This window comes from Thamnophis elegans, chromosome 5, assembly GCF_009769535.1.
Source record: "Thamnophis elegans isolate rThaEle1 chromosome 5, rThaEle1.pri, whole genome shotgun sequence".
Lineage (NCBI taxonomy): Eukaryota > Metazoa > Chordata > Lepidosauria > Squamata > Colubridae > Thamnophis > Thamnophis elegans.
The window spans coordinates 13,991,026-14,006,782 of NC_045545.1; the positions used below are offsets into that span (position 1 = coordinate 13,991,026).

Consider the following 15,757-nt stretch of genomic DNA (forward strand, 5'->3'; position numbering starts at 1 on the left):
TTCTGAATTTTGAAAATTAAGAAATTAACCAAAGAGTCAAGCTAGGGCAATTTTCATCGTCTTTTCCTGTCTTTCTGGGCTAAGCTGAAGTTTTTATAATGGCTGCCACCTACTTTCTTCAAAGCTATTTCCTTACTACTCTAGGAGTATGTTTTCTAAATAAAGAAATTCAATGCAGATTTTTATACAGAGAAAACCTAACAAAAATTAAATTATTTGGATGGTTACATTTTTTTAAAACTCTGGCACTGTGTCTTCTTTTATATGTTTTTGCTTCCCAAGAGATTTTTTTAAAAAAAAATCTATTAGCTAGTATCTTTTTCTGTAATAAAACAGTACCCTATAATAGGGGATGTAGGATTGGGGAGAGGCTTGCTAGGATGTTAGAAGAGGTGAAGATGCTGCTACAAAGCAGCAGGGCCAATGTACGGAACTGTCTCCTTACTGAGATTAGACTGGCACACCCCAATAGTTTTTAGGAAGTTTTCAAAAGTTAAGCTTATTTTTTCCAGAGAGTCTTTACTTAACACTACTTGTGCCTCATTATTTTTTGCTCTCACTTTCATTTTGTTTTTGGATTTTAAGCTGTTTTAATTGAAATAGTTTAACTTCCAAGAGTTGTAAGATGATACAAATGTTGTTAGAAGCTGATAGTAATTCAAGGGGCTGGTTGTCACTTTTAAGTCCTTCATGGCTTAGGACCAGTTTATCTGAGGGATCGTCTCTTGCCGGTCCACATCTACCCAACCTACCAGAATGGGAAGACAAAGAATGTTGTGGGTCCCATCCCCTAGATACACCTGGTAGGACCCAGAAGAAGGGCCTTCTCTGTGGTGGCTCCCTCTCTCTGGAACATCAATCCCCCAGAGATTAGAATGGCCCCCACTCTCACACTCTTCCAGAAGTCACAGAAGACCTGGTTCTGCCAGCGGCCCAGGGGAACACAGAGCAGGATGGAGCCCATTAAATGGTTTGTGCGATGTCACTGGGGTTGGAGGTTATTATATTATTTTATTATGTGATTATTCTCTTGTATTTGTTTTATATATGAGGTTTTTATATTCCTGTAAGCTGCCTTGAGTCGCCATGTGCGAATAGGCGGCAATATAAATTTCCTAAAATAAATTAAAAAATAGTAACAAATAGTTGTTACTACCAGTACTAACATTACCAGTAGAGGTTGGTATAGGTAGTACTCCCTTAACAACTGTTCTCCCTTAGCAACTGTTCATGGACATGAGGACAAGACTTGGGCTCTTCCCATCTTCACAGCATCTCACGATTTTGCAATCACCATTTGAGTGTCTCACTTATGGCTTCTGACAAGTAGTCAATGGAGCAGCTAGAAGTAAAATTGCAAGTTGTGGTTGTGTGAAGTTTCATTTAATGACAATAGGTCAGGAGTGTCAAACTTGCGCCATCACATTGTCCTCACGTGACATATCATAACTCCCCCCCTTTGCCAAAATAGGAGTGGGTGTGGCCAGTGTGTGATGCATCTGGCCCGCGGGCCACGAGTTCAACACTCCTGCCATAGGTGATTTGCTTAACTGACATAGCCAAAACTTAGATGCTGACTCTGAGTTTGAAGAAGATACTCCAGCAGAACTTGTGGAAATTCACACTCAGGAAACACAAAGCCAGGAATCATATGAGGCTGATCAAAAACAGACATCACCTGGACAGCCAGTGTGTCAGATGAGAATGATGTAAGATCTCCCAGCCCCCACACCAAGCAAGTAGAAAGAAGAACAGAGACCAGACTTCTCTATTTTTTGCCAAGGCTTTTTGCCAAGCAAGGGAATAAGTCTCTTGATCAGCAACAGCTGGCTGCAGCCTGATTTAAAAGGCAGCCTTATCCCAAATTCCTTTGCTTAAAACAACTGCCTCTTCTCTGGTGGACGTGTGATAATTTGGGTGATAATTTGGATGAATTCTGACTGTAAAATTCTGATCTCTGAACTGGCTAACAAATCTGATCCAACTCTTGGAACCTTGGACTGATTTTGGACTATTATTCTGCAAACTCTTGTTAAAAAGCTAATTATTCAAGCAAGTGTCTGTCAAAGACTCTGTTTTGGCTTGCATTCTTTTGTTATCTCTTTGACCTTGAATAAACTGTGAACTATCCAAGCAAATATTGTTAGTATTTGAAACCAAAGGAAGGATGATGGCAAAAGTGTGGTTATAAGTCTGTTGCAGTCATTATGATATCTTACTTAAGAATGGAGTTGCCAATCCCAATTATGCTCATTAAGTGATGAGTAACTGTATTAAATTACCTACTGGGTTGAATATTTCAGAAAAATATGACCTCCATCAATTATAGCAGATCACAAATCAGCAGCTCCAGGTATAACCCAGATCTTTCTGCAAATTAATATAATCTTACGATTCCTCAATCACTAAACTGTTAACTAAAGAAGGAATGGGGTGGGGGTTGGGAATATGTCATAACTCATTCTCTGATATTCTGTTCTCACATTATCTAAATTTACCATATTAAGCATTTGCCTAACAATGTCAAAAATTCAAATCATTATAGCTTTCTATGAATAAATACATTAATATATAAAAGCCGTTATTTTTCTTTAATAATTTAAGAAATGAATCCATTTATTACTTACCCTATTTATTCTCATAATCATGATGAGTAAAAAAAAGAATAAACTATTAAATATAAAATACACCAAGTGCTTTGCAATTTGGGATATACATAATGAGTGTGGGATGGAAAAAATAATTAGTTCATACATCATGCTATTGAATAAACCACAGCCAAATGGGTTCACCCAAAACAATGAACCTAAAACCTGCTTTACAAAATACTGTATATAGCTTAGCGCAATGTGTGTGAATCCAGCCATTATCTTGCACAATTTAAGCAATCAGAAGAGTCAGTGGTCAACTAGAAAGGTTTTGTTCACAGATTCCTTTAAGAATCCATTGTTGTGAACCAAGATTCTTATTTCGGAGTTTGTAGAATCAATGGATTTTAAAGAGAAATTAATAATCTACCACATTCTCATTGGAAGAAGAAGAATAAATTATCCCAAACATTCCATTTTATATTTATACGGTTAATGCTTCAAGCCACAACCAGAAGAGTAATGCTAATTTCTAGTACGAATATCAGTACTAAATATTTAGGTCTGCTCACCTGGGTTATTTTCAGTCCTACCTCAGCAATGCATCAGACAACTGGATGCCCTTAAATTATTTGTCCCTGTTTATTATGATTTTATTATTTTTTAAAAGGTCAAATCTTTCTGGGCAAGAACCTGTTTTGTTGATCACACTAATCCTATGCAAAAAAGGCACAATTTTGTTATTTTTAGAGGAAGAGCTGCATAATGTTTATGAGTTAAGTGCACTGCAATGACCCAATGAAATGAGAAACAAGTAATGTATCTATTTGTCAAGCAACAACTGTATCAATGAAGTTTAAAATAACCCTTCCTAAATGTCATCTCCATAGATCAGGAACACTAGAACACCTCACAAATCCCTGTATCTTTACATCTGTTGGTAGTTAAGAGAAAGTAAGATTTGATTAGGAGGCTGGCCAAATATGACCAATTTGCCCATAATTCATCATCTGATTTCAGCAGGGTTTTCAGCTCCAGCCTCCTGAACTGCAGCTAGGGAAGGATGTCTGGTAATATCTCATCCATTACACTACCCCTTTATAATCATCCTACCATATACTAGAGACTCCTTACACTGAGAGATAGGCAGGCTGCCAGTTTTTTATTTCCTTGTGTTCCCCTTATCTTTGCAAAACATGCTCCAAACTACTCATTAATGGACACTAATGTTAGCCCATCTGGAATCTAAAACGATTAAATACTAGAAATATTTTTAAAGTTTTCTAATTCATAATAACATATATGTAGTAAACATTTGATCCACGTTGAAGGGATATGAAGTTTTCTCAAGTCAAATAATGTAGAAACTAACAGGAAGGGTAGGATTTATTTGTATGCTAAGTATAAACCAACTTGTCCTTTCTCTTTAAAATTTATGTTCTGAGGCAGTTTAGATAGTTGTAGATAGATATGTCAGCTATATCATTCACTTTTTCCAGTTTTTCTCCCTGAATAGGTTACTATTAATCATTTCACTCCTTTACATGAAACAAGCAAGCTTAACTAGCTCAGTTAAGAAGGTTTTATGATTAAATACAAGTAGTAAATAATGTTTGGTTTTAGTCATTTGACTGTCACCTTAAAACTCTTCTATAGATAAACAACATATGTGTACGAAGGTTGTAGTGAGAAAATACTGACTGACTGATATAGAACTATATAGATTTTTGGCTTGAACAAAATCATGTATGGATATAAATAAACTCCCCCAAATTATAAAAAAATGTGTAAATAATAATTTTGATTCAAGATTCATATCTTCTAATTGTGCAATTAGAACTACCGTATTTATCGGCGTATAACACGCAGTTTTAAAACTAAAATTGCAAGCTTAAACCCTGCCTGCGTGTTATACGCCGATACTGCGTGTTATACGCCGGGTCCACTGTTCCCTCTAAGGTGCGCGGCCGCGCGGCCGCGCACATGGCAAGAAACCCCCGCGCAGAGGTTTCTAACTCCCGCGCAGAGGTTTCTTTCAAAGCAAACGTGGGGAAGTCCTTTGCAGGCAGCTAGAACTGGCTGCCTGCAAAGGACCTCCCCAAACTTGTTTCAGCGGCAGCTCTCAGCCTGGCGGCAGCGTCACACAGACTGTGGAAGGAGGGGGAGGAGGAGGGAACCAAAGAGAGCTTTTACCGAGTCTGCGCCCCACAGCCAGGACCGTCCTGGCGCCTCCAGCCGCGTTTCTTCCTGCAAAGCCCTTCGGGCAACCCGAGAGTTCCGCTTGACGCCAGAAGGGCTTTGCAGGAAGAAACGCGGCGTTTCTTCCTGCAAAGCCCTTCTGGCGCCAAAAGGAACTCTCGGGTTGCCCGAAGGGCTTTGCGGGGAAGAAACGCGGCTTGAGGCGCAAGGACGGTCCTGGCTGTGGGGCGCAGACTCGGTAAAAGCCTCTCTTTGGTTCCCTCCTCCTCCCCCTCCTCCTCCTCCTCCTCCTCCTTCTTTCTGGAGCCCCTTCCTCAAAGATTTGGTACCAAAGCAATGGCGGTGAGGAAGTTGTGTCTTTTGGATTTTGCACTGTTGTCTTTTCAATGGTTCTCAGACTGGTTGAACCTTTAGCAGCTGGGGTGATATTCTTTACTGTTAAGGTTACAATTGGATGTGTTGGACAAATCTTAAAAGATGAAACTTTTATTAAAACGTTTGACTTAACTAAAAACGTCTTCCTTTTTCTTCTTCTTCTTAAATATGATTTATTTATTTATTTTTACTTCAGAAGTTTGATGACCGTTGTACAAACTAATCCAACCTAAATGTAGAGGAGGAGAAGAAGGGGGGGGATTTAAAAAGAGCAGAGGAAAAAGAAAAGAAAGCATGAAGAAAACATAAAGAAAGGGATGGGAGGGAGGGAAGGAAGGAAGGCACTTTATGTTGAGGAGTTAATGTTATAATTCATGTTCTAATGTTATAAATTTTAATCCAACATTAAGTTCCGAGCTTCCAAGTCATTTATTTTTAATGAAAAAATTTTTTACTCAAATTTTTGTGTTAAAATGGGGGATGCGTGTTATATGCCGGTGCGTGTTATACGCCGATAAATACGGTACTTCCTATGTCTTCTCCAAAAGCTGTTCCAGCCTTGAGTTTTAGGTACCAGAGGAGAATGTATATAGGCTGACTCGAAGTGGAGACAGAATCAGCAAAACCTAATTCTACAATCAAATTTATACTTGTTGATTTCAATTACACAGCCACAACATGACAGAAAGAGAAAACAGGTCTCTCTCAAATCTTTGTTTGGTAAACCATATTAATTTTACTATACCTGATATAGTTATTGTTTACCAATTATTACAACTATGTAATAAACACGGGACACTTAAGTCTGAAATTGGCAAATATATTTAGCTTACATACAGAGAACTGGACAGTACTGACCAGTCCTGGGACTGATGTTTACATTTTGTTTAATGCATTAAAAAACTTCCTTCTTTTCAAGGAAGCAGAAGCTTCAGCAGAAAGGAGATGATTTTCATGGGTTTTTCATTGACTGTGCAATCCTATCCCTACACTACTAGCCACTCCTATAGAACTTCTGGAGCAGATATTCAGAAACACAAGGAGAGATAAATATATATTAAATTTTCTCTCCCTCCCTCCACTGGCAACAGCACAAGGAGAGATCTCCCCAGAATAGCTGCCCCTGCCAATAGAGTGTTAAGTAGAATCCAAGTCATGGGACAGTATTTATAGTCTTAACCAATGATATTTTCAAGAATCTACAGTAAATGCTTCCAAGAAACTTTCTATTGTAATGTTCATTCACAATCTTTATATTTAAAACAGCTCATTGTTAATACTTTGCATTTAAAATTCATGGTGTAAGAAAAAATTGAAACTAGGTAAATTTTTACCATTAAAAAGAAATGATGAAAAATCTAGCTGATAAAAGTATCTGGAATTTTCCAATCACAAAACAGAAAGAGACAATTACCATATTGGGTTTAAGGCTCAACTTACCAAACAAACAAACTTTGCTATCAAAGAAAACATGTCTCCATTAAAGGAGATTACAGAGCTCTCTACTTGGGCAATGATTCAAGAACTACAGCAGTAGTCTGGCATGCTTGATTTACACTACTCCTACATTTCCAGGGCTGCTTCTAACTTTAGAGTACATCAAACGTCAATATAAGTTTCTAAATATCAAATTTTATAAATAGCTTGTCATAAATTAAAAATAGTTAACCAAGAGCTAATATTAAACATATATATGTTTTATTTCCTTAGCCTTCTATAATGGTCTTATTTAGTATGCCATCACCTGCCTATAATTGCAAGAACTTCATTTTTTAAAAAACAAACAAACACTTATTGTTTGGGCTCAGCAATCATTTTTTTTCTTAGATGTTAAAGCAGCCACTCTTATTTCCAACATGATATGTTAGACAGTTAGAGGAAGAGTCTCCTTATTCACAATCCATCTTTAATCAATTATGACAGTTGGGGGTCTACATATCTCTGTTGTCTTCAATATATTTGTGCCTATTCAATCCTTTATCTCTACAGTAATGTGTTTTGTAGCAATATCTCACTATCCAATTACATATTGTACACAGTTCCAACACAACATACATTTAGCAAAGTTTGTATATATCAAACATTTGAATGAATGGTATCTATATCAAAAGCAATATGGATAATAATCAGCAAGTTTTTCACTCCAGCTGGAATTTCCAAAATAACACTGAATGCAACATAAGCTATTTCAAGATATTAGACAAAATGTACTATATATTGCTTACTTGTCTACATAATTTACAGGCTTATAAATAAAGTTCACACTGACAGAAATGTAAACATTCAGATGCTTGATAAATAAAAAATAAATAGAAATAAAAATGATTGTACCTTTCCTGTCATTAAAATGTATGGAGAGAAAATGTCCACATTTGGCAAACTGCAACTCATTTTTGTTATACAAACAAGTCTTAGCACTCAAATAATATTTGGGGTGGTGCGGAGAAGATGTTTTAAACAACACTGGTAATCTTCAGTCAGGCCACAAAACAATAACAATTTATAATAAAAATCATTTAAGACTTAGTTGAACAATAAGATAACTTTATTTCATGAACTACTAATCAAAATTAACAATTTGTTTTTCCATTTTTATCTATGTTATCTTTTTCTGCTTTTCAAAAATTTGGACATGAATGTTACGATTTATTTTCATGAGCCACTTTGTGTTCTTTTATTCAAATTGTATGTATGTATGTATGTATGTATGTATGTATGTATGTATGTATATATTATATATATGCAATTGAGAAATGAAAAATCAGAAACAGGAAATATACCCACCCATTGCTAAATATAATGTATAGACTCTTTAATAATGTCTCCCTCAAAAATGGCCAGCATAACAGATTCTGTTGAATACTTTGTTTCTCAGCTACTGAATTAAATCTTGCTTTCACAGAGGGATTACAACTTACATGTAAGAGTAAATGCGGATAGAATATTTGCTGCTGTTTACATTGGGGAGGTTTGCTATGCATATTAGAAGAAAAACCCCCTATTTGCAGAATGTCTCTTTTTAGATCAGGGTTATACTCTGGATCAGGATATTAAATTCTTGAGCCCAGAATTCTCAAGCCCAAGTGAAAATGAACAACAGAATATGTGTAAATGCTGCTACTAGCTCTCAATTGAACAACTTCTTCTGATGCTAGTTAGAATGGTTCTAGAAGCTAGAATGGTTCTACTTAGGATAATCTCATCATTGTTACCTACAAGTTTACATTTTTGAACAAGAAAGCAAACTGCTGCTACTGATCATTTGCAATTCCCTATTCTTCTTGGCTGATGTCCCAACCACCTTTGCAGTGAGTTTGCTATGATCAACTCTTTTGGATTTCCTATTTATAGAAGAAAAAAAAAAACCCAAGCAAAATGTTGTCACATAGATTAAATGGGGAAGAAGCTACTTAGGAAAAACCCCCACTAAATCTGTTGTTGTTGAATAAAATATACACATGGGGAATTCAAATGAATTGGAGCAATGGAGAGACTTCTATCTTATTGCATTTTATGGCAGCTCCTCACATTGGGTTTTATGACCAGAGAGTGTAATAGGGAGTTAATCTCATCTCCACCTGGTTTCTAATATAAAATAACTTGTATAAGTTAAATTTCAGATTGCAATTAAATTTCTTTCCCTTAAACACAATCTTAGATATTCTCTGGGTCTATGTAATTTACTAATGTGGGTCACAAAATGTTCAAGATTTTTCTTGTTGCCTATATAAAGAGCAAGAAGTATTTCCATTGTGCATATTAGAAGCTAGAAACATGAAGTGAGGCATGCAAGCTAGTCCATACAGATGTGCAAAACAGTTCATGCAAGGACTATTCCATATACAGAAATGTTGGTTTCGACTGGTTTAGGTCTAAAATCAACACTTGGTCTAGACCAGTGTTTCTCAACCTTGGCAACTTGAAGATGTCCAGACTTCAACTCCCAGAATTCCCCAGCCAGCGGCCAGGGAATTCTGGGAGTTGAAGTCCAGACATCTTCAAGTTGCCAAGGTTGAGAAACACTGGTCTAGACAGAGAATAAAATTTCATTTTAAATACAGGCCAAAAACACAGTTGCTTCAGAAAGAAGTATTTTGAGGAAGTGTGAATAAAAGTGAGAAAAACCAAGGACACCGATGGAGACTAAGTGAATATGGGGGAAGCAGCAACAGAATATTTTGCAAAGATCAGAAGGCTCGTGGGATTATGGTATGCTGAAATTGTGGTGACTGAGGAATAGAGAAGGTGCTGATAAGCTCAGGGGCATGCAAAGCAGTGAGAAATGTTACAGTGGAACATCAGGAGCTGGGAACGGGCTATTTCAATCTGAGAATCAGTAACATTAATTCACTATTCAAGTAAATGTGATTGTCAAAGTATCTCACCATTTTCTAAGAAAAATTTAATAGATAACAATAAATAACAAATAACAACCCTTTCCAGAAATACTATACTGAGCCTTTTTTTGTGTGTGCTTCCAAGTCAGTATTAACTCCTGCCTGCTTCTTCGAATAATCCTTGCAGTTTTCTTGGCAATTTTCAGAACTGGTTTGTCATTGACTTCTTCCTAAGGGTAAGAAAGAATGACTGGCCCAAGATCGTCCAGCTGGCTTTGAGCTTAAGGCAAGACTAGAACTTACACTCCCCTGGTTTCTAGCCTGGAGCTTTAACCACTTCTGCTTGCAGAATTTCTAGCCAACATGGATTATTGCTCCTCCATATAACTATGCATTAAGAAGTGGCCACATTAAGACACAAAAGCTCCTTCTTCTCAGCTAGCAAGAATAGCAGTAACCATTTCTGTACTTTTTATCACTTGAAAAAATTAGACTTTATTATTATGGTAATTTCTAAAATCAAATTGTCCCCCCCCCAAATCTAGTAAAATAAGCAAACATTACAGCATTATTATTAATTCTATTTTATCAATGGGGGCAAAATCATTCCCTAGCACCTCAAAATGTTTAGGAATCTCAGTGACCATATGCATGGAACTTTTGTTTATTCTCTGATTTTCCATTTATTTTTATATTCTAAGATAATATGTGTAAAATGCCATCTAATTCAACAACCCCATTTGTTCACAGCAAAACTGCTTAATTTTCACAGGAAATATTTTTAATTGTTCCATAAGGCATGGTGTTGGGATGGAGAATAAACCAGACAAACTTTTTTTTTTTTGAAAAAAATGTCCTTAAATAGAAAAAAGCCAGTATCTATCATAACACAAGTACTGTAATATATACCATAAGCAGTTTGCTTAGAGTAGGTGAACAGGTTAGAGAACATCATAATTGTTTCTTCACATTGTAGGGCAATGACTATATTTCAGTTTTCAGCCTAATCTTTGCCTTTCTATCATTTGCCCATTACAGTAAAATAAAGGTTCCACTCGCACACATGAGCTAGTTGTTCCCGACTCTTGGGGGCAGTGCTCATCTCCATTTCAAAGCTGAAGAGCCAGCGCTGTCCGAAGACATCTCCGTGGTCATGTGGCTGGCATGACTACACACCAAAGGCTCATGGAACGCTGTTACCTTCCCACCAAAGGTGGTTCCTATTTTTTCTACTTGCATTTTTTGGGTGCTTTCGAACTGCTAGGTTGGCAGAAGCTGGGACAAGTAACGGGAGCTCACTCCGTTACGCCACACTAGGAATTACAGGGCCCATTACAGGGTATTATTAACCATTACAGGGATTACAGGGCCCATTATAGGGCATTATTAACCATAGCCAAACATTTCATGAGTATAAAAGTAGTTCTTGAGTTACAACAATTTAATACAATACAATACAATAGCAGGGTTGGAAGGAACCTTGGAGGTCTTCTAGTCCAACCCCCTGCCTAGGCAGGAAACCTTATACCATTTCAGACAAATGGCTATCCAACATCTTCTTAAAGACTTCCAGTGTTGGGGCATTCACAACTTCTGGAGGCAAGCTGTTCCACTGATTAATTGTTCTAACTGTCAGGAAATTTCTCCTCAGTTCTAAGTTGCTTCTCTCCTTGATTAGTTTCCACCCATTGCTTCTTGTTCTACCCTCAGGTGCCATGGAGAATAGTTTGACTCCCTCTTCTTTGTGGCAACCCCTGAGATATTGGAACACTGCTATCATGTCTCCCCTAGTCCTTCTTTCTATTAAACTAGACATACCCAGTTCCTGCAACTGTTCTTCATATGTTTTAGTCTCCAGTCCCCTAATCATCTTTGTTGCTCTTCTCTGCACTCTTTCTAGAGTCTCCACACCTTTTCTACATCGTGGTGACCAAAACTGGATTTATTTGACTGTTCAAAGTTTCAATGCTACTGAAAAAAGTGACATCATTTTTCACAGTTACCACCTTTGCAGCATCCCATGGTCATGTGATCAAAATGCAGATCCTGGTAACAGGCTCATATTTATGATGGTTGCTGTGTGCCAAGGTCATGGGATCACCTTTTGCAACTTTTTGACAAGCAAAGCCAATGGGGAAACCAGATTCACTTAACAATCCGGTTACTAACTTCACAATTGCAGCGATTCACTTAATAACTGTGACAATAAAAGTCGTAAAATGAGGCAAAACTCACTTAACAAATGTCTCACAACAACAGAAATTTTGGGCTAAATTGTGGGCTTAAGACAAGTATTTTAAGCACTATAAACATTTTTAAAATTGCACACAAAGCCGAAAGTGTATTCTGTTTTGAGCACAATTTTTTTTTGTCATATTCTCAAAATTCTGCTGCACCTTTCCACTTTGAACACAATTTAGCAGAAGCAACAGCTGGAACATTTTTGTTTTTTCATATTTTGGTCAAAACAACACTTGAAGCAATTTTCTGGGGCAAATAGAGCAAGGTTGGTGTGAATTGCCCCCTCTCTTCTCCCTCTCCCAGCAGCTCCCTACATAACATGTCCTACCAAACACACAGCCATTTTTCCACTGTTTCAGAACCTCAAAATATTTTGACCATCTTTGCACGCATCTCTAGAGCAAATAGACCCCCTTTCATTTCATATCTTGGCCCAAGCATATGTTTCAGTTTAAAACAGTTTCTTTAATCATAATACAAGGATTTTTTAATCATAAACTTTTAGGACACTTGTTGAATCTGAAGAATTATTCAGATTATTAATGCAATCTGTAATAAAGTTAAGTCTTACAGTTGGTAAAAATCAAGCTTCCTAAATCAATGCTGTTCTGAACATTAAGGTATCATCAGTTAGGAATACATTTATTAAATTTGTATGCCACCCATCTCTGTACCTATTCTGGGCGGTTTATAAAACGATGTAATTTGAATTGAGTTGAATCTAAATTTGAAAGATTATTTGTTGATATATATATTCAGTTGGTTTACAAAACTTGCAAAATTTCCACAAGAGTTTGTCTCAGTTGAATACTGTGCAAGAAACAGGGGATGCTGACACAACTCTGAAAATGTTTACCAGAAAACTGCTGCAAAATCTAAACAAGAACATACTGTTGCACATTTGTGTTCTGCCTACAGGCAATTAATTGGTCTCTGTAATAAAAGAATGAAGAATCAGATCGGGTTTTGGGGTGTGTGTGATCTAGAACAGCTCTTCTAATATTCCTAAATTAGGAGATGCATGTTAAACAATTGCTCTAATCATTTCCCGTCCATTGCTTAGCTATTAGATCAGCTTTTCCCTAACTGGTGCTTTCTGGATGCACTTGGATTGCAACTCCATCATGCTCAGCTGATATAGTACTTGCTAAGTAATCAAGAGGGCTGAAATCCAACATATTCATTGTTATGCCTTCTTTTCCTTAAAACAGTCAAGATAATGCCATTTTAAAAGGTTTTTTTTTTTTGACAAAGTAACAACTGTGGGTACCAAAATCCAGCACCGATATCTACCATTCCCATCGTTAAAAATCCTTCAAGCCCAAGCTAAACTGAAAGGAACGTACGGCGGAATGGTAAAGGAGGATTCTTACTATTATTATTTTTAACACGAGAAGTTTTACTTTCAATTAAAAGCAATCAGGCAAATGAAAGGCGGGGAGGAGGACTCCAGGGGTCTTCTAGGCCAGGCAATCAGCGAGGCAAGGCTACTCCCGTAAAGGAGATTAAAGTCGAGGGACGGAGGGTGCGCCAACCAAGCGAGAAAGGGGGCCTGGAGGGGGCGGCTCCACCTCCCCAGCCAGGAGCTGAAGAAGATGGGGAGGGTGGGGGTGGGAAGGAGGGAAGCAACTTTTCTGAGGAGAGGAAAGGAAAGGAAGGAAGGAAAGAAAGGATGCAACTTTTTTCAGTAGGGAAGGAAGGAAGGAAGAGGGAAGGATGCAACATTTTGACTGGAGCGAAGGAAGGAACTTTTTTGACTAGGAGAGGGAAGGGAAGAAGGGAAGAAGAAAGGAAGGGAGTTTTTTGACTGGAGGGAGGGAAGGAAGGAAATTTTTTGACTGGAAGGAAGGAAGGAATGATTTATTTTTTTTTGACTGGAGCGAGGGAACTTTTTTGACTAGGAGAGGGAAGGAAAGAAGGGAAGAAGAAAGGAAGGAAATTTTTTGACTGGAGGGAAGGAAGGAAGGAAAATTTTTGACTGAAAGGAAGGAATGATTTTTTTTTTTGACTGGAGCGAGGGAACTTTTTTGACTAGGAGAGGGAAGGAAAGAAGGGAAGAAGAAAGGAAGGAAATTTTTTGACTGGAGGGAAGGAAGGAAGGAAAATTTTTGACTGAAAGGAAGGAAGGAATGATTTTTTTTTTTTGACTGGAGCGAGGGAACTTTTTTGACTAGGAGAGGGAAGGAAAGAAGGGAAGAAGAAAGGAAGGAAGTTTTTTGAATGGAGGGAGGGAAGGAAGGAAATTTTTTGACTGGAAGGAAGGAAGGAATGATTTATTTATTTTTGACTGGAGCGAGGGAACTTTTTTGACTAGGAGAGGGAAGGAAAGAAGGGAAGAAGAAAGGAAGGAAGTTTTTTGAATGGAGGGAGGGAAGGAAGGAAATTTTTTGACTGGAAGGAAGGAAGGAATGATTTATTTATTTTTGACTGGAGCGAGGGAACTTTTTTGACTAGGAGAGGGAAGGAAAGAAGGGAAGAAGAAAGGAAGGAAGTTTTTTGAATGGAGGGAGGGAAGGAAGGAAATTTTTTGACTGGAAGGAAGGAAGGAATGATTTATTTATTTTTGACTGGAGCGAGGGAACTTTTTTGACTAGGAGAGGGAAGGAAAGAAGGGAAGAAGAAAGGAAGGAAGTTTTTTGACTGGAGGGAAGGAAGGAAGGAAAATTTTTGACTGAAAGGAAGGAATGATTTTTTTTTTTTGACTGGAGCGAGGGAACTTTTTTGACTAGGAGAGGGAAGGAAAGAAGGGAAGAAGAAAGGAAGGAAATTTTTTGACTGGAGGGAAGGAAGGAAGGAAAATTTTTGACTGAAAGGAAGGAAGGAATGATTTTTTTTTTTTGACTGGAGCGAGGGAACTTTTTTGACTAGGAGAGGGAAGGAAAGAAGGGAAGAAGAAAGGAAGGAAGTTTTTTGAATGGAGGGAGGGAAGGAAGGAAATTTTTTGACTGGAAGGAAGGAAGGAATGATTTATTTATTTTTGACTGGAGCGAGGGAACTTTTTTGACTAGGAGAGGGAAGGAAAGAAGGGAAGAAGAAAGGAAGGAAGTTTTTTGACTGGAGGGAAGGAAGGAAGGAAAATTTTTGACTGAAAGGAAGGAATGATTTTTTTTTTTTGACTGGAGCGAGGGAACTTTTTTTGACTAGGAGAGGGAAGGAAAGAAGGGAAGAAGAAAGGAAGGAAGTTTTTTGAATGGAGGAAGGAAGGAACGGAAGGAAAGAAGGGAGGGGACCTGCCCTCTCCCCCCCCCCACACCCTCCATTCCAATTTCTTTTCTCTACCTGCTGGAGCTCCGTGAAGAAAATCTCCCTCTCCGCCGCGTTGGACGCCATTGCTTTTGGGTCTGGGCTTCGCACCTGGACACCGCCGCCGGGGAGGCGGGTCTGGGCCAGGACGGCAAGGGGGGGGGGAGGGGGCGCCTCTGGCTCGCACCCTCGGCCGGCCGGAGGAGCAGAGAGCCACGAGTGTCCGTGTGCGTGCGTGTGTGTTTGGGTGGGTGGGTGGGGGTGTTAACCCCCTCGACTCAGATTCCCATGAGGGAAAGGGGGGAGTTTCACGTCGGGAACGGGCGTCGCGCTCGCTCCCGCCCACCGCCCGCGCGGCCCTCCCGTTTTCCTCTTCCCGCCCACCACGCACCCGACTCCTCCTCCCTCCCTCCCCCCCCCCCCCCCCCCCCCAATCAGCTTTGGGCGCCGCCGCCGCCGCCGCTCCTTGTCGCGCCCTTTGGTTGTCACCCTGCCGCAAAAGTAGGAGTGATTTGCGGCTCCTTGAATCACGTGACCGCACGGGGGGTGGGGGTGAGGGTTGGGGCTAAGGAGGAGGACGCGAAGCCTCCTGCAGGCTGGGAAAAATCCTGGGATATTTTATCAGGGAAGGTCGGGCGAGGAGGCAAAGATTTCCCCCTCCACCCCTTTTCTTTTTTTTAATGTTTTATTTGTTTTATTTATATTACTTTCCATTTCCATCAAACTGTGTGTGATCTGGGTACAGTTATTTGAACGGTCATAATCCACATATTT

General features: G+C 38.8%; 1 protein-coding gene across 1 annotated transcript in view; it reads right to left on the minus strand.

The window, feature by feature from the left end:
* Positions 1 to 15,349, minus strand: part of PKN2 (protein kinase N2) — a 61,445-nt gene extending 46,096 nt beyond the window's left edge. The window contains exon 1 of the mRNA XM_032217888.1: positions 15,020 to 15,349. Coding sequence (XP_032073779.1) covers positions 15,020 to 15,070 — 51 coding nt within the window. The 5' untranslated portion in view covers positions 15,071 to 15,349. The remainder of the gene's footprint in view (positions 1 to 15,019) is intronic.
* Between the last annotated feature and the right edge of the window lie 408 nt (positions 15,350 to 15,757).